The sequence below is a fragment of the Vulpes lagopus genome, chromosome 1 (assembly GCF_018345385.1).
Source record: "Vulpes lagopus strain Blue_001 chromosome 1, ASM1834538v1, whole genome shotgun sequence".
NCBI classification, from domain to species: Eukaryota; Metazoa; Chordata; class Mammalia; order Carnivora; family Canidae; genus Vulpes; species Vulpes lagopus.
In genome coordinates this window covers 172591748-172610462 of record NC_054824.1, presented here as the reverse complement: position 1 = coordinate 172610462, position 18715 = coordinate 172591748, and the positions used below count along the sequence as shown (strand labels likewise).

The 18715-nt window shown below is 35.4% G+C and overlaps 1 protein-coding gene across 4 annotated transcripts in view; it reads left to right on the top strand.

Annotated features, from left to right (window-relative positions):
- CEP350 (centrosomal protein 350) overlaps nt 1-18715 on the top strand; it is a 151298-nt gene that overhangs the window by 61558 nt on the left and 71025 nt on the right. For all 4 annotated transcript variants that reach the window (XM_041756348.1, XM_041756359.1, XM_041756369.1 and 1 more), the window contains exons 15-21: nt 5287-5473; nt 7772-7992; nt 8359-8522; nt 12712-12822; nt 13289-13429; nt 15182-15318; nt 16105-16227. In XM_041756348.1, the coding sequence (XP_041612282.1) occupies nt 5287-5473; nt 7772-7992; nt 8359-8522; nt 12712-12822; nt 13289-13429; nt 15182-15318; nt 16105-16227 (1084 nt within the window). The remainder of the gene's footprint in view (nt 1-5286; nt 5474-7771; nt 7993-8358; nt 8523-12711; nt 12823-13288; nt 13430-15181; nt 15319-16104; nt 16228-18715) is intronic.

The window sequence follows — 18715 nt, the reverse complement described above, 5'->3', positions numbered from 1 at the left end:
CCACATTTCATTTATCCATTTATCATTTGATGGGCATTTTGGTTGTTTCCACCTTTTGGCTATTGTGAATAATAGCCAAACATTTGGTATACAAATAACTGTTTGAGTCCCTGCTTTTTTGTATATATAGTCAGGTATGGATTTGTTGAATCAATGGTACATCTGTTTAACTTGTTGAGGAACTGCCATATTGTTTCCTTTGGTAACTGGCATTTTACATTAACACCAGTAATGCACAAGGGCTCCAGCTTCTTCATATCCACATCATGCCAACGCTTGTTTTCTTTTTCTATTTTTTTTTATAAGTAATAGATATTCTGATGGGTATGAAATGTTAAGATTTTTAGTAAGAATTCTTCCACATAATTTGTAGGTATATGTAAATAGGAAATGTTACATGTAAGGGACCACGATTTTTTAATGTTCTTTTGTTCTGTCAATGTGTTACAGATATCTTTGTCAGTAAATATGGATCACCCTTGTAATGACTATCTAGTGTTTTATTATTTTAACATATTGTAGTTTGTTTAGCAAATTGCTGGACGTTTAGGTCACTCTGTTTTTTTTCCGTTATGAACACTGCTATATTGAATATCCTTATAAATGTGTCTTTATACATTAATCTAGTTCTTTCCTTTAAGGTAAAATTCTAGAAGTGATGTAATGGAGCAAAGAGTATGTTTAGAATTTGGATACATTTTGCCAAATAGCCCCTCAGAAAGCTAATGCCACTTTATACACCCAGTAGAGAATGCTAGGAGAAATTATTGCTTAATCATTAACCTAGTATAACTCTATTCCAGATTGCTCCGAAACTTTTTGGTGGGAACATTAGACATCATTTTACTAGCACTTCCTAATGTCTGCCTTTTCTTATAAATACTGTTTCGGTGGGATAAGCTGTTTCATAAGTGTTCTGAGTATAAAAGAGCTCCATGGTTCCATAAATTTGGGAAATGCTTTTAGAGTGAAACAAGCTTCTTTTGTACAAGATTAATCAACACTTTTAATATACCAACATGCATTATTTATTTTAGGATAAAGATGAGGCTGCAGTTTGAAGTATTTTCCAAATTTATTTGACCACAGAATCATTTCTTCCATTGGCATGTTATACATTTGAATACAACTGAACATATTTTGGGAAATGCTGATCTTAGTTCTTTTATTTTGCGATTGTTTTGCTTTGTTTTATTAGTATCTCATTTATTAGAAAAGCCTGGATTATGACTTCTGACTCCCAAATCCAGTTTACCTTCTACTATAATATACTGTATAACTTAAAACATGATATATTGAATATATGAGTATAAGCAATATGATTCAATACAGGTTTTTAAAAATGATTATTTAAAACATAATTAGATAGGGCAGCCCGGGTGGTTCAGTGGTTTAGTGCTGCCTTGAGCCCAGGGCGTGATCCTGGAGTCCCAGGATCCAGTCCCACGTCGGACTCCCTGCATGGAGCCTGCTTCTCCCTCTGCCTGTGTCTCTGCCTCTCTCTCTCTTACTCTCTCTCTGTCTCTCATAAATAAATGGATAAAATCTTTAAAAAATAAAAATAAAAAATAAAACATTATTAGATAAAGTATAGGTAGTGTTTTGTGGCTTTCCATTTCTCTGATCCCCTCTCGCAGTGCCTTTAGAAACCTCTATGTATTGTACTTAATACAGTGTTATCTAAAACTTAGTTTCTCCTTTATCCCCAAGTTCTAAAACTAGTGTAATTTTGGTTGTATATGCTCCATCCGGTGGTTACAAATAGTGTCTGCTTGCTCTGTACAGAAACTTTCCAATGTGATTGAAAGTAGTTGGTAGATTAAAGTGGCAAGCAGAAGAAAAAAAAATTTTATCTTAATTTTAAAACCTATAAATATACTTTTGATTGCCAAATGAAAAGTAGGGGCGAATGTTTTCTTTGTGTATGGGTCTCTTGGCTGGAGTTTAGTTTGTTCTGGTGTAGACCTTTGTTTTGTCTACAATTTCTGTTTCTTTGAAATTCAGAGCAATTTTTAAGTTGTGTATTTATTTTTAAAGACTAATGTTAAATGTGTAGAGAAATGCATTTTTATTATGAAAAAATTAGAGATAGCAAGTATTAACCACTTGCTTTTAGTCTAGAGATTATAAATAGATTTTAGGTTATAGAGTCCATTCAAACTGATTGATAATCCTTTAGATTATTTGTATGTTCCCTGCCACTCCCCATCGTGGTAATGCAGTCAGTATATCTAATTCATGATACACATCTTTACGTAGCTTCCTAGGATGAATTACTATGAATGAGATGAAATTTCTGTGGCAAGGGGATCAAAAATTATTTTTATGCATATTTTAAGTTGTTTTACAGGAAGACAATATCAGTTTGCATTCCCATGAAAACAATGTATGAGTATCTTTTTCTGTGTGTACTGAATAACACTCAAGGCTTTATTATTTTAAAAATATTTGCTAATCTAGTAATGAAAAATGGTGTATCTTATTTGAGGTGGTTTTCATTTCTTTGATTGTTAATATTTTTCATATGCTATGTTTTCATTTTGCCTTTTTTAAACTAAAGTTTTTTAAAGTTTTATTTATTTATTTGACAGAGTATATAAGCAGGGGGAGTGGGAGAGGAAGAAGGACACCTCACTGAGCAGGGAGCCTAACACGGGACTCAGTCCCAGGACTCTAGGATACTGACCCAAGCTGAAGGCAGATACGCAACCGACTGAGCCACCCAGGCACACACCCCCTCCCCGCTTTTTAAACTTTAAAAAAAAAATAAACTAAATTTTAATGAAAAGTTGTTCTCTTATTACTATCACTACAGCAAAGTATAGTGTAGAATACTTATTTGTTAATTTATTTTTTATGTGGTAAAATATACCTAACATAAAATTTGCCATCTTAAATATTATTTTCTGTATTTCATTTTCTACTTTTTAAAGTTTTTTTTTTTTTAAGATTTTATTTATTTATTCATGAGAGACACACACGCAGAGAGGCAGAGTCACAGGCAGAGGGAGAAGCAGGCTCCATGCACAGAGCCCGATGTGGGACTCGATCCTGGGACTCCAGGATCATGCCGTGGGCCGAAGGCAGGCGTTAAACCACTGAGCCACCCAGGGATTCCCGCCTTTTTAAAGTTTTTAATCCAAAATGTGTTCATTGGGCTAGTATCCCACTTATCTTGATTCAGGGTGATTTTATTGCTGCTCCTGTCTGAAGGAGCATCCTTTTGTAATTCTTGCTTTTCCTTCTATAGACTGGCAGAGGACAGTAGAGCAGCCAATACACAAAACTACCATTTTGCTAAGTGTACAGTTTGGTGGTATGAAGTTCATTCATGTGCAGCTGTCACCATTGTCCATCTCCAGAACTCTTTCCTCATCCCAAGCTGAAACTTCATTCCTCTTAGATAATAACTCTCATTTTCCTCTCCCCCTTGCCTTTGGTAATAAATGTCTACTTTGTATCTCTATGAATTTGCCTACTCTAGGGACTTCATATAAGTTAAGTGTATGATCATATAATTCAGTCCTTTTGTGATTGGCTTATTTTAGCTTAATGTGCTTTAAGATTCATCCATGTTGTAGTGTGTGTCAGAGTGTCCTTCCTTTTGGATGTCTGGGTGGCTCAGTCAGTTAAGCATTGGACTCTTGATTTCAGCTCCAGTCGAGATCCTCAGGGTCCTGAGATGGAGCTCAGCTACAGGCTCCATGCTCAGCACTTCAGCTTGGGAGTTTCTCCTTCTGCCCCTCCCTCCCTCACATCTCGCATACACTCTCTCTTACAAGAAATAAAAAGAATGTTCTTCCTTTTTAAGACTGAATAATATATCATTGTATGTAAACACCACATTTTGTTTATTCATTTTTTATTGAAGGATACTTGGGTTGCTTCCATCTTTTGGCCACTGTGAATAATGCTCTATGAACATGGGTGTACAGCATAATTGTTTCCTTTTTCATTTTTTTAAATCTTTAATCATATATCTACATTAGAAAACTTTTTGCTGCCATTAAAATATATATGCAGTTCTTTTTTCTGCTTTTTTAATGTAACAAATATATTCCCATGTTGCTATTGAAACATACCATCAGGATAGAGTCATGAGGGCTGTGTTTGTTTTATTTCTCCTCTGTGACCATGTATCCTCTAGCAAGTTATGTGGCTTCATAGATTTCTAGTTATCCCATCAGTAAATTGAGCATATGGTATTCAATTCATAAGATTTAAGAGCAATAAGATAATATATGTGGAGTGTATTTTAAATACAAAGTGTTAGTTAATGTCCAGGTTACTATTAACTATGTAATTTAGACAACTCTTCAGTTGTTGAGATTTAGGTAATTTTTTAAATTATAAAATCATACACTGGGGGCACCATGGCTCAGCTGGTTAAATATCTGCCTTCGGCTTAGGTCATGATCCCAGGGTCCTGAGATCAAGCCCTGCATTGGGCTTCCTGCAGAGAAGGAGCCTACATCTCCCTCTCCTGCCTCCTGCTCCCCCTGCTTGTACTCTCTTTCATTCTGTCAAATAAATAAAATATTTTTTAAAAATAAAATTATATATTGAATATCATGCATAATTTTTATTTATTTCAATAATCTTTTTAGGATACTCCTAGAAGTAAGATTATTCTGAGTCAGAGAATATGAGCAGTTTAATGAATCTGGCAACATAGTTCTTATCATAAAGTTTTTCAAAATGATTCTGTAGTTCATTTGGCATTTGATACTGGTTTTCTCCCAGCTCTTGATTTTATCGTTAAAAATCTTCTTTTTGGCTACTTTTTCATAGGAATAGAATAGTACTTTATTCTTAACATGCTTGTCTTTTTTTAACCATATGATTTAAGAACAATTTATTTTTAAAATTAAAATATGTATTTATTTATTTTTAAAGATTTTATGTATTTATTCATGAGAGACACAGAGAGAGGTAAAGACCTAGCAGAGGGAGAGGCAGGGTCCCTGCTGAGCCAGGAGCTTGATAAGGGAGTTAATCCCAGGACCTGGAATCACGACCTGAGCCAACAGCAGATGCTCAGTCACTGAGCCACCCAGGTGCCTCAAGAATAATTTATTTTTAACAGCAAATGGGGGGATGTTAATGGAAGAAACTTTATTCTCCTTAAATGGAAACAGAAGGATGAGCTACTTTATTTTATATATGAAAAATAACTTTAAAAAATCTGATCTGTACATTTTATTACTTTATTGAAATATAAGTATCAATGATTTATCAGTAGCTTTTGACATTGGGAATCAGCTTTATAAGAGATTTTCTTTATAGGGCTGGATTCACTCACTGGAAATGTTCAGAACTCACTTCTTGATGAGGAGAAAGTACATTCTGGCTCAGAACGTGGCTCTCATCAAGGAAAGAAATCTGGGACCAGTAGCAAACTTTCTGTTAAAGATTATGAGCAGACCCTTGACAGTGATAGCATTTTGGAGGATCTTTCTGGGCATTCTGTGAGGTAAAGTAATATATGTTTTATAACTGTAATTCATATTTTATTAAAATTATAATATCATTGGTGTTCAGGGAATCCATTCAATAAATTGCTGTATTTTCTGAAGAGATTTTGTAGTTTCGCTCATAGTTTGGGTCTTCATATTTAAAATATAGTTGTCTCTCACCTAAACTATTACAGCCTCTCTCAGGAATACTCTGCTTCTAGCACAAGCCACCTCTCTATTCTAAATGCCATTGCCACTGTTGTTATCTTGAATCAGTACTTTGACCTAGCATTGTTCTCCTTAGGGTACCTTGGGAGCTCAGAACTCTGTAAGATGAACTCCCAAGAATGTAACTTTATTTGAAGTGTTTTCACTAGGCGCTTACAGACTATCTCATTTCCTTTCTCTATACATTTCTTCTTACTGTGTTCATCCCCTCTTACAGCACAACTACTTAGCATCCTTTTGTCTCATTATTTATTTCCTCCTGTGAATGTTTCTCTCCTGGTCAACTTATTTGATGACTCAAATAGATTTTGAAATCTCACTCTTATTTTGATTGCAGATAGCTTGCATACTTTTTTTCCTTGTTTTTAGTAATACAGTATACACTGAGCCTGTTGCTTCTGTGATTATCCACATGGCTTTTCTCTGTTGCACTTGTTTTGTCCTTCTGGAAATTTAAGCTCTGAGAAGACATGGATTTATTTTTTTTTCTTTTAAAGCTGTTTGCTTTTTCTAGTGCAGTGTCACATACAGATAATCATTTTTAATGCTTTCAAATCTTATATCGTTAATACCATCATTGCTATATTTAAAATTGAAGTTTAATTTGTCAGTGATTTTGGAATTCAGAGAATTTTACCTTTCTTTAGAGATATTCTGATGATTTATTTAACAAAATCTACAAAGTTAAACATTTCTAAAACAGAATCCATAGCCAAATAAGTTTGATAAATGCTCCATTCTATAGAATAGACACCCCTGCCCCCCCTTTGATTTGAGGTTTTGATGAAGAGGTGCTCAGATTTAAAAAAATTATTTAACCCTTTTTTTTGTTTGCTTATTTGGCTGTCACTTTCTTTACCTCTCTGTCCTTTGGAAAATTGATTAACATTGTTGGAAGCTTAGTTTTGGAAATGCTAGTCTAGGTCAGTCTTCCTTGCAGAGCAGATACAAATATAGCTTGTAAAAACTGCAAGGTAAGATTCAGGCATGGTACTTGGTTTTGATATTGTGTTGGAATTCTTTCTTGGAGATCTATTAAGAGACAGAAGTAATAAAATTCTTTTTGTATTCCATAAATGAAGTTGTCAGACTATTAGAAATAGTATTTCTCTAAACCACCAATAGTAAATTAAAGGTCACTGTAAACAAGTGAGAGCCTCTCAAGACTGCTTTTATTCAAATATTTATATACTGGGTTTAAGAGAAATAAATGTCTTCTTTTGAAAACTATTTCCTGGTTTTACTGGAGCTAAAAGTCAGCTTGTTTTACTATGTTAGAAATATGTTAACGTGCTAACATGCTTTATGGAGTATCTTTAAGTAATTTATTCAATAAATAAATGTTTAGTGCATGGCAACATCCTTTTGTTCTGAGAAACAGTAACTTTAATGAGCCTAATTTCTCAGAAGGGCTAGACATGTGCTTTGTATTGAAATAAATACCATTAGAATTATTCCAGTCAGACTGCTTTTGAGAGGTTACTTCCCTAGTTCGAGAAAGAACTATAACATTAAAAGGTAGATGGAAACAAATGAGTTCATACAAATGAGTACTGAGAGGTGATTAGTAGGAAAAACCAATTTTTTGCTGTGACTCTTTGGGTTAGGAGGAATAACAAAAGAGTGGTTTTTGTCATTTCTTAAAATGATACTTTATTCTCTTTCAGAGATATATTTTAAGATTTTTTTATGTGATAGGCTTGACCTTACCTTTTATATGTGGCTGTAGTTTTATTGCTATATGAGGTCTATGTAACTTATGTTTTGCCTTGTACTGTAATTGATTCGTTATATATGTACATTTTAGAAGAAGGAGTTAAATGCCAATTTAATTGAGACTCCTTTTCTATTTCATAATTTTGGTCAGGGTTTGTGCCTAGCTCATTCACCACTGTAAATCTAGCAGTGAGAGAGAGACATACTCATTCATTCATTCAGGATGGCGACTATGTTGAATAATTAAATGCCTGAATCACAGCCTTGTAAAATGTCAGTGAAGAATGTAATGCATGCTGTTCTTATGAGTTGTTTAGCTGGCTCTTGTAGTAGTTTTCCTTTCTCTAATGTCTTTGAAACAAAACTTCTAGTGTCTCATCAGACAAGGGAAGATCTCAGAAAACTCCAACTTCTCCCCTGTCTCCAAGTTCCCAGAAATTGTCGCAGTTTGACCCTCCAGGAACTTCATTAGAAAGATCTAAATCCTCGGTAATAATGCCTCCATCTATAACAGGATTTAAGCCTAATGCACCTTTTACTGATATGAACCTTGCTGCCAGTCGAACAACTACAGAGATGGCCTCAACACCAGGCAAGTAGATCCATACAATTGTAATTTAAGATACTACTTTTGTTCCTTAAATCCCCTTTCTTTTAGTCAAATTGTAGGGAAATGTTATCCATCAAGTGAATGTGATTACTTTTTGAAGTATTAAAGATTTTGTAGGAAAGGAAATACTGAAAAGCCTGACAGGTTCAACAGTGGTGATTTTTCCTGTTTAGCCAGCATGAGTCAAAACACACCTGAAAAATATTTACTGTGCTAATAATAAGTCACTGTCTTTCCTGCAATGGAAAACAAACACTTTTTGGTTCTTAAAATGAAAAATGAATTTCAGAAATCTGAGAGGTTGCTTCATGAGAACTTTTACATTTGACAGTCACTTATGCCTTCCAGGTTCTAAGCGCCTTTCTCCTGCTGGTCTCCAGCATCGCATGGCAGCAGAACTCAGCTACTTGAGTGCCATTGAGGAGTCAGTGCGCCAACTGTCCGATGTGGAAAGAGTTAGAGGCGTATCGCTTGCTCAGCAGGAGAGTGTGTCTCTAGCTCAGATCATAAAGGTATTTGTGGAGTTTTCTTCTTTAGCATTCTGTATTTTTTTCTCTTTTCTTTGCTACTTAAAGTCGTTTCAATGATGAGGTCAAAAAAACAAAGGAGAACACACAACTTTAACCTGCCAGATAGAAAAAAAGTCTGCCAAATAGCACCTATAAATAACCCTGCAGAAAAGTGTCATAAAGAGCACTAAAAAAGTTACACATAGAATATTTGGCAGCAGAACAATAATTCAGTCATTCACTCTCAAGTATTTCATTTTTCTCAGTCACTCTTTTTTTAAATGTCTCTGAAAAGAGGCTAATCAAGCAATTCACAATTTTTTCTCTTTTCACTGACAAACCAGAGATAGATAGTTCATTGTATTTATTGTTTTCTTTTTAACACTTTATTTGTACCGAAAAGAAAAGTTTCTGAGATCCAGGTATCTGATAAAGCCAGCATAATGTAGACGTTTCCTTAGCTAACAAAAATCCAGTAAAGGTCTAAGCAGTGTTCTTACGTGGAGTTGCTGTTGCTGTCTTTTAAAAAAAACAAACAACAAATTAGTATTTACATGTAATAAAACATACAGATTTAAATCTAATGAGTTTTGATCAATGTAACTACAATCCTAATCAAAATATAGAACATTTCCGTCACTTCAGATGATTCACCCATAGACCTTTTCAGTTAATCTCCTCTCCCAGAGGCAGTTAACTATTCTGATTCCTAATCGCCATTGTTTATTTTTGCTTGTTCTGCAACTTCATATAAATGGACATATACTTTGTACTTTGTCATATTTAGTTTATTTAATGTGTCACAATGTTTTTAAGATTCATCCGTGCTGTATACATTGTTTTGTTCATGGTTCCATTGATCAGTATAACACAATGTGTTTATCACTTCTGTTGATATACATTTGTATTGTTTCCAGTTTTTGGCAATTATAAATATTCTTGTTATGAATGTTTTTTGCAACTCTGTATTCAACATCTTTTCATTTTTCTTGCTTTAATACCCAGGAGTGTAATTGCTTGGGTCAAGTAAAAGTATATGCTTAGCTTTTATGAAACTGTTAAATTATTATTTATTTTTTAATTTTTTTAAAATATATTTATTTATGATAGTCACAGAGAGAGAGAGAGAGGCCGAGACACAGGCAGAGGGAGAAGCAGGCTCCATGCACCGGGAGCCCGATATGGGATTCGATCCCGGGTCTCCAGGATCGCACCCTGGACCAAAGGCAGGCGCCAAACCGCTGCGCCACCGAGGGATCCCTGTTATTTTTAAAAGTGGTTGTAGGGCAGCCCTGGTGGCTCAGTGGTTCAGCGCCGCCTTCAGCCCAGGGCCTGATCCTGGAGACTGGGGATCGAATCCCACGTCAGGCTCACTGCATGGAGCCTGCTTCTCCCTCTGCCTGTGTCTCTGCACCGCCCCCCTCTGGAATAAACAAATAAAATATTTAAATAAATAAATAAATAAATAAATAAATAAATAAATAAATAAGTGGTTGTATTGTCTTAGACTCATGTGACAATCTGAGAGTCCCAGTTGCTCCACATTCTTGCTGTCATTTGATTTTCTAGGCATTCTAGTGAGTGTGAAGTAGTATCTCATTGTGGTTTTTTTTTTTTTTTTAAGATTTATTTATTTATTCATGAGAGACACACACAGAGAGAGAGGGAGGCAGAGACACAGGCAGAGGGAGAAGCAGGCTCCATGCAGGGAGCCTGATGTGGGACTTGATCCCGGGTCTCCAGGATCACACCCTGGGCTGAAGGCGGCACTAAACCGCTGAGCCACCTGGGCTGCCCCTCATTGTGGTTTTGATTTGCATTTCTTTTATGACTGATGAGATTGATAGTCTTTTTGTGTATTTATTGTAAAATTTATTACATCATCTTTTGTGAAGGTCTGTTCAGATTTTTTGCCTATTTCATAATAGGGTTGTATATCTTTTAATTATTGAGTTGTAGAAGTTCTTTAAATATCCTAGAAACAAGTCCCTTTCAGATATATTTCAAATACTTTTCCTAGTCTTTAGCTTACCTTTTAATTTAAAGAAATTTATTTGTTTTTTCATTTTTAAAACAGTGCAGAATATTTTCATTGTAATGAAGATTTCATTTTTTCTTTTATTGTAATGAAGTTTTAAATTTTTTTCTTAAAAAAATAATTTTTTTTTCTTTTATGGTAGTGCCTTTTGCTTTCTAAGAAATCTTTGCCTACTCTAAGATTTTAAGATACTTTAACAAAGATATTCTTTTATGTTTTCCTAAAAAGCTTTATAGTTTTGACTTTTATATTTAAGTGTTTGACCATCTCCAGTTACTTATGGAGTGTGAAGGAACCAAAGTTCATCTTTTCCCCACCTGGATTTTCAGTTGTTCCGTCACCATTTTCTTTTCTTTTTTATTTTTTTTATTTTTATTTATTTATGATAGTCACAGAGAGAGAGAGAGAGGCAGAGACACAGGCAGAGGGAGAAGCAGGCTCCATGCACCGGGAACCCGATGTGGGATTCGATCCCGGGTCTCCAGGATTGCGCCCTGGGCCAAAGGCAGGCGCCAAACCGCTGCGCTACCCAGGGATCCCTCGTCACCATTTTCTTAAGACTTAAATTACCTTGACACTTTTATCAACAATTAAGTGGTCATTTATCTAGAGTTCTATCTAGATAGCTCTATTTCTGCACTCTCTTTTCCATTGATCTGTGCTCTATCTTTAATGCCCATACCATACTGTTTTACCATGTCTTTAGAGTGAGTCATGAAATCAGGGTGTAATTACTTCAACTTTGTTCTTTCTTTTTTTTTTTTTTTTAAATTTTATTTATTTATGATAGTCATACAGAGAGAAAGAGAGAGAGGCAGAGACACAGGCAGAGGGAGAAGCAGGCTCCATGCGCCGGGAGCCTGATGTGGGATTCGATCCCGGGTCTCCAGGATCGCGCCCTGGGCCAAAGGCAGGCGCCAAACCGCTGCGCCACCCAGGGATCCCAACTTTGTTCTTTCTTAAGGCAGTTTTAGCTATTCTAGATTATTGCATTTCTGCATAATTTTTAGAATTAGTTTGCCACCTTCTACAAAAAAAGGTCTAGTTTTAATTTTTATTGGTTTTAATATGACTGGCATTGAATCATAGATCAGTTTGGGGAGAGAACTTATATCTTAACAATATGGCATTTTCTAATTGGTGAGCATGATACCTTTTTCTGTTTGGGTTTTAAAAATATTTCTCTCAGCAGTGTAATTTTCAGTGTAGAGATCTTACACATTTAAAATTTTATTCCGAAGTATTTTATGTGTCTTGATGTTGTTGTAAATATTTTTTTAAATTTTATTTTGCATTTGTTTCTCCCAAAATATCTAAAGACCGTTCTTTGTGTGGAACTGTCCCATACTTTGCAAGGAGTTCAGCATTTCTGCACCTCTCCCGATAAATTACAGTAGTGCCCGTCCAGTCATGACAGCAAAAACTCCCAACATTTCCATGTACTCCTGATGGAGACTGAGGAGGGACTGATAACCACTTGGTTAAAAATCACTGGATGGGGGAAATGGTCCCATTGCAGTGGCCATGCTTACCTTGAAATCCAAAAAAGCACTGAGATTTTCTACCATTTTAGGAATACATTACAATTCTGGGCTTCCAGATTTGTACAGGGCATTATGCAGCTTTGTATACAGATTTTGCACCTTTAGGAAGCCTGTATTTAGCACTATTCCAGAAGAAATGACAAAATATAAATTGATAGATAGTATTATATGGAAGAGTGGAAAGAAAGGGTCCTGGTGAGAAGGAGACCTTTTCTGGGGCAACAATTTTATGAAACCACTTGTTTAAAGCCAAAATAAAGGAATCATAAAATGCTGAGGTGTGAAGAATTTTTATACGTAGAACATTTTATCTCTTTTAAAGAGTTAGGTACTATAGCTTTTGCTTTAAAACCAGCTTTTTGGTATGAGTTCTTAGCCCCATATGCCTTGAGAAAGTTTTATGTTACTACATTATTTGATTCATAATAGGTGGTGATTAATATTTTAATAAATGATTTAGGGCTATCCTGCTTACTGTCTTTCCTTTAAGCTCTAATTGATTGCTTCAAAAATTATATTAGAAAAGTAGTTATTACATGTAATATAGTCACTGTATTAAAACGGTGTAGTGTCTTAGAATTAATAGTTGATCATTTTTTTTATTTTGAAGGCACAGCAGCAACGCCATGAAAGAGACTTGGCTCTTTTGAAATTGAAGGCTGAACAAGAGGCTTTGGAGTGTCAGAGGCAGTTAGAAGAAACCCGAAACAAAGCAGCTCAGGTACTTCTTTTTGCAGCAGGCACTGGTTCTTTAAATCTAAATTTGTTATCTTTGAAATCACTTTAGTATTTCTGTACTTATATAGAAGTAAAAAAGAAAAGATACATAATGTTTTAGTACATTATGCCATATGGGTTTATTTCATGTCATTTGACCATTGTAGCAATCCTGTGAGTCAAGTTAGTCAAGATTTATCCCCAATTTAGAGAAATGGAAGCCGAGGTACATAGTAGTTACTTGTCTAAAGAAATATCGACTCATGAACAATGGAGTTAAAAATTAAACTCCAGCAGTAATTTTAAGACTCTAAACTATAGATTTTAAGGCAGGAAATCTGGATTATAGTCAAGTGTTTTGTTTTACAAGGCATTTGATCCATGAAACAGTTTTAAAATTAAAGCTAATTTGGGGTGGGAAGAGACTGAGACATAACATAAGTTCTCTCTGTACTCCCTTTCATTTTCAGGTCCATGCAGAATCCTTACAGCAGGTGGTCAAATCACAAAGGGAAGTAACTGAAGTCCTGCAGGAAGCAACTTGTAAAATAGCTGCTCAGCAAACAGAGACTGCTCGTCTCACCACAGATGCAGCTCGCCAAATCTGTGAAGTAAGAGCCATTGAGAAGCCCTTTTCTTTTTCGTCAGTTTGAGTAGATTTGGTCCTAGCAGTAATGAGCTTCTAATGTCTCCAAATATGTACTTAGCGACTTTCAGTGGGAGCCATACAGTATCGAATTAAGAGGCACCATTCATTGCAGTATGTTGTATATACGAGTGATATGGCAGCAGAAAGAAAGATGGAGAAGAACTCTAAATGTCTGCCCTTGAGTAAACTTCTTAAAAAATATATTGATTTTATTGATGTATAATTTACAAATAATAAAATATATCCACTGTAAGTATATTGTTTGATGAATTTTGACAAATATATAGATACAGGTGTCTAATCAGATATAGGTATCTCTATCTACATATTTCTGTGTCTTACCTGTCCATCCCTATAAACACCACCATCATCAAGAAATAGAATACAGTTGATTCTTGAACAACATAGATTTGAACTAGGAAGGTCTGTTCATGTGCAAAATTTTTTGAAATATAGTGCTCTAAGTGTAATTTTTCTTTGTTAGGATTTTCTTAATAATATTTTTTCTTCAGCCTACTTTATTATAATAATAATACGGTATGAAATACATATATATAGTGGAGAAGATCTGTGTTACTCACCTGTTTATGTTATGGGTAAGGGTTCCTTCCAGTCAACAGTAGGCTATTTAGTAGTTTAGTCAGAAGTTGTCCACGGATTTCGACTGCTTGTGGATTAGCACCCCAACCCTCATGTTGTTCAAAGGTCAACTGTTTTTCCAACACTAAAAAGTGTCATTGTACCCCTGTCTTTGGTCTCAGGAAGCCATTGATCTGCATTGTATGAAAATGTTTCCTTTTCACCTAGAGTGATGTTAGTGTCTTGTCTTTTACTGTACTAAGGATAAAGCCAGAAATAGATTTACTATTGTCTGTATATAGGATATGATAATCTGTAGATATAGTTTCAGTTTATTTTAGCAGGTACAATTTAGGATTGTTTGTGAAATGATTTTGTTATTAATATTAAAAAGCCAGGAACCTACTGTGTTAGATACTGTGGGATTGTGCAAATAAATATAGATTCTTTTAAGAAAATTTTAGGCAGCATTAACAAAGATTTCAAAAACACTTTAAGTTGTTAAGATGGTGATTGAATGAACACCAAATAAGTAATACATGCAGCAGTTGCAGTAATGGCTAAGAGTAGGGAAAATACCTCACATTGTAGGTCAGAAAGCAGATAAGCAGATAGGAAGTAGTAATTGAATTGATTCTTTTTTTTTTTTTTTTTAATTGAATTGATTCTTAAAGAAGATTTATTTTTGTTTTTGTTTTTTTTTTATATTTTATTTATTTATGATAGAGAGAGAGGCAAAGACACAGGCAGAGGGAGAGACAGGCTCCATGCCAGGAGCCCGACGTGGGACTCGATCCTGGGGCTCCAGGATCGCGTCCTGGACCAAAGACAGGCGCTAAACCACTGAGCGACCCAGGGATACCTATTTTTGTTTTTTTATGGCTTATTATATGACTTGAAGATTTTGTTTTAATTCGTCGATTGCTATAGCTAGATGAAACCTTAGAAATCATGTGGTCCATCCAACTCTTTATTTTTATAAGGAAGCTGTTGAGAACTTAATGTAAATGACTTGCCCACAGTATTTTACCTATTATGGTAGATCCAGTGATCTTTCAAAGACACTGTGCTCCTTCTCAGTTTTTTTGTAATTTTTTTTCATAACTATTTTTGCCTTGTGTGTGTTCTTATTTAGATGGCAGAGTTGACTCGAACTCATATCTCAGATGCTATTACTGCTTCAGGAGCTCCCCTCGCCACACTGTATGACCACCAGCGACAACATGCTCCAGACTTTGTGAAACAGCTGAGGACCAGAGCTGAAACGGATAGGTTAATAGTTATTCAGCAAATATGCAATGAATATCTACTATGTCCCAGGCACTGTTAAGGGTACTAGAATATAGTTATGGGCATACGGTGGAGTGAGAGAGATAGGTATTGTAAGCAAATATTTACCTAGTGAATGAACACTTACAAACTGAGATAAGTGTGAGGAGCAAAGAACATATATCCATGGTATCGATATGTAGCAAAGGAATTTGGATAGCCTGGGGGTACAGTGATGTCAGAGGTTTTCCAAGGTAGTAAAGCTTAATGTTGAGATCTAGGGGTTCAAAAGTGATCAGTGGTATAAAGCAGGTGAGGCCAGTCAGCGCATACAGAGGTAGAAAAAGAAAATGAAGGAAGACTGATGTGATTGGAGGCAGAGAACCAAGAGGAGAATGGTAGGAGATGATGTGGGATCACGTGATGGTAGGACATGGCAGACCTTGAGGACTTTGGAGTTTATTCTAGGAACAATGAAAAGTCATTAGAGTCTTTTAGGCAACCTGGGTGGATGTGATCATAGTTTGTGTGTATTTTTTTACATCATCTTTGATCCTCTCTAATTCATAGATTTTAAGTCCTCATTCATATTTATTTATTTATACTTGGGGTGATTTGTGTTTATTTTTCACAAAGCAAAAGATATTCTTTTCCATGAGTGAATGCCTTTCTTAAATACTTTGTCATGGCTATTTCATAATTTCTGTTTATTTAAGATTTTATCTCATTAATGTTAAACGGTATTCTCTTAGACTTTAAAAGTTTAATCAGTTTTTATTGTACTTGCAGAAAAAGTCAATCCATTTCACTATCTCAGAGTAAAGAAGGGACTCTTGACTCAAAGCATCAAAAGTATTCCCCTTCATATGAGAGTTACTCTGAGTCTTCAAGATACAAGAATCATGATCGAAGGTAAAAACACTTTGATTTGGTAAAGTCTGATAAATGGCTTAGACGTTGCTTTTTTTTTTTTTTTTTAACTTCTTAATGTCATTTCTTTAAGTGAAATAGAATCTTCCCCTTCAGAGTTCTGACTTCCCCCATTTGATTATCTGATTTGTAAAATTGTTCTATTCCTTGAGACCCTGCCTTGTGCTCACACTGTGTCGGTTGTTTTTCCTACATTTAATTTTCACAACTTTCTAAAACAGATATTCTCATTTTATAGTAGGGAACAGAGCCTCATGGAGTTGCCAAGAAATTCACCCAAGGTCACACCAAGGAACTGAGCCTTGGCTTATCTGGCTCTAAGGCCTATGTTTATTATACATTGCTTTACTAACATCCATATTTCTTGACATTACTGTATGTATAATTTTTATCATTATAAAAGAAGATGGAATACTTTGTCATTGGTTCTTGCCTGGTATTAACATCTATAGTTTTCAATTATGGTTCTGTCCTTGGATTAGAAGATTTTTGAAGCTACTTTCCAGCATTCTTAGAGGTGGGATAACTACATTGTCAAAGTAAAACCTCATTTAAAAAAACTAAATCAAAATAAATAAGTAAAAAATTAAATCATGAGGGATGCCTGGGTGGCTCAGCGATTGAGCATCTGCCTTTGGCTCAGGGCATGATCCCAGGATCCGGGATTGAGTTCTGCGTCGGGTTCCCCATATGGAGCCTGGTTCTCCCTCTGCCTGTGTCTCTACCTCTCTCTCTGTGTCTCTCATGAATAAATAAATAAAATATTTGAAAAAAAATTAAATCATGAACCTAAAAAACATTAATGTGGGGTATTAAGTACCTACCACATCTCTGGAACTATATGACTTTGATTTAATCTTCATTGACCCTTAGTTCATTGAGACTGTCAGCTGGGTCACTGCAGGGAATTCCTAATAGGTTTCCCAGTCTCTTCCCAAACCATTTCCCAATCTCTTCACTAGCCACATGGTAACTAGAGGGATTTTTCTAAAATTTGCAGCCAATTTTTTATTCACCTGTTTGAAACCTTCAGTATTCCTATAGAGGCATTCAGTAGGTCATGAAAGTTCCTTAATTATTGAGGCTTTGGTCCATCTTCAGCCCTGTCTCTTGGCATTTCTACTCTTGTCATATTCCACTAATTGTAACTATTCTAATGCAGCTCTCTAAACGAGCCAAGCTCTCTGTGTCTTTTGTGCCGTTTTACATGATATAACTTCTTTTTAGACCTTACTCTTACCTTACTTTTATTTCCCCTCCATGAGTCAGTGTTACCCTAGTCTGCTTTACATGTCCCTTCTGTGTTCTCCCATACCACGCCAAATATAACTGTTATAGCTTTTACCACCTTCTATAACCTTTTCCTTTACTTGTTATGGACTAGACTAGAAGTTCTTTTGAGGTCTTCATTTTCATCACCCCAAAAAGAAGCCCCATACCCTTAGCAGTCACTTCTTATGCTGTCTCTTCTCCAGCTTCTGGCAACCATTAATCTGCTTTGTATTTCTGTTCTCTGTGGATTTATCTGTTTTGGACATTTCATATAAATGGCATCATACAACGTGAGTCCTTGTGACTGGCTTCTTTGACTTAGCATAATGTTTCCAAGGTTCATCTATCACATATTAGTATGCTGTTCCTTTATATGGCCAAGTAATACTCTGTTGCATGGATATGCCACATTTTACTTCATCAGTTGATAGACTTTGGATTGCTTCTGCTTTTTGACTATTACGAATAGTGCTGCTACATACATTTATGTGCAAGTTTTTATGTGAACATAGGTTTTCATTTCTTTCGGGTATACACTTAAAAGAGATGTTGCTGGGTCTATAATTTTTTGAAGAGCTGCCAAACTTTTCCAAAACAGCTGCTCCCAGTAAAAATACAAATATCTTTTCACATCCTCATTAACATTTGTTATTGTCTCTCTTTTTTGTTAGAGCCATCCTAGTGAGGACCATGCTATACTGCTATCCCCAGAACTTAGTAAAATGCCTAGCACACAGTAGGCAGTCTACTACATGTTTACTAAATGAATGATAGGCACATAACCACTAAGTGGAATAATTGAGTTTAATCCCTTATCCTTATGACTCCAAAGCACTTGCTGTCTCCTGCATTATATCTTTTACATTATAGCTATATTATATGGTTTATACTTTCAAAAACATCTGTTAAACCAGACAAATAATTGCACAACATCCTGATAAATACTATTATAGAAACATACAGAAAAACCAGTATAAACACAGATACAGGGGTGAACAAGCCTTTCTTAGGAGTGGGAGAAGGTATCCTTGAGCACTTTGCAGAAATGATACTTGAATTGAGTCTTAAACTAATAGTTCCTTAGGCAGGGAAGGGAGGGCATTTCAGAAAAGGAGATGGCTTATGGAGAAGATGTCAAAACATGGCTTGTGATTGGCTCTCTCTCTATGTATGTTTACATGAATGAATAAACTAAGGA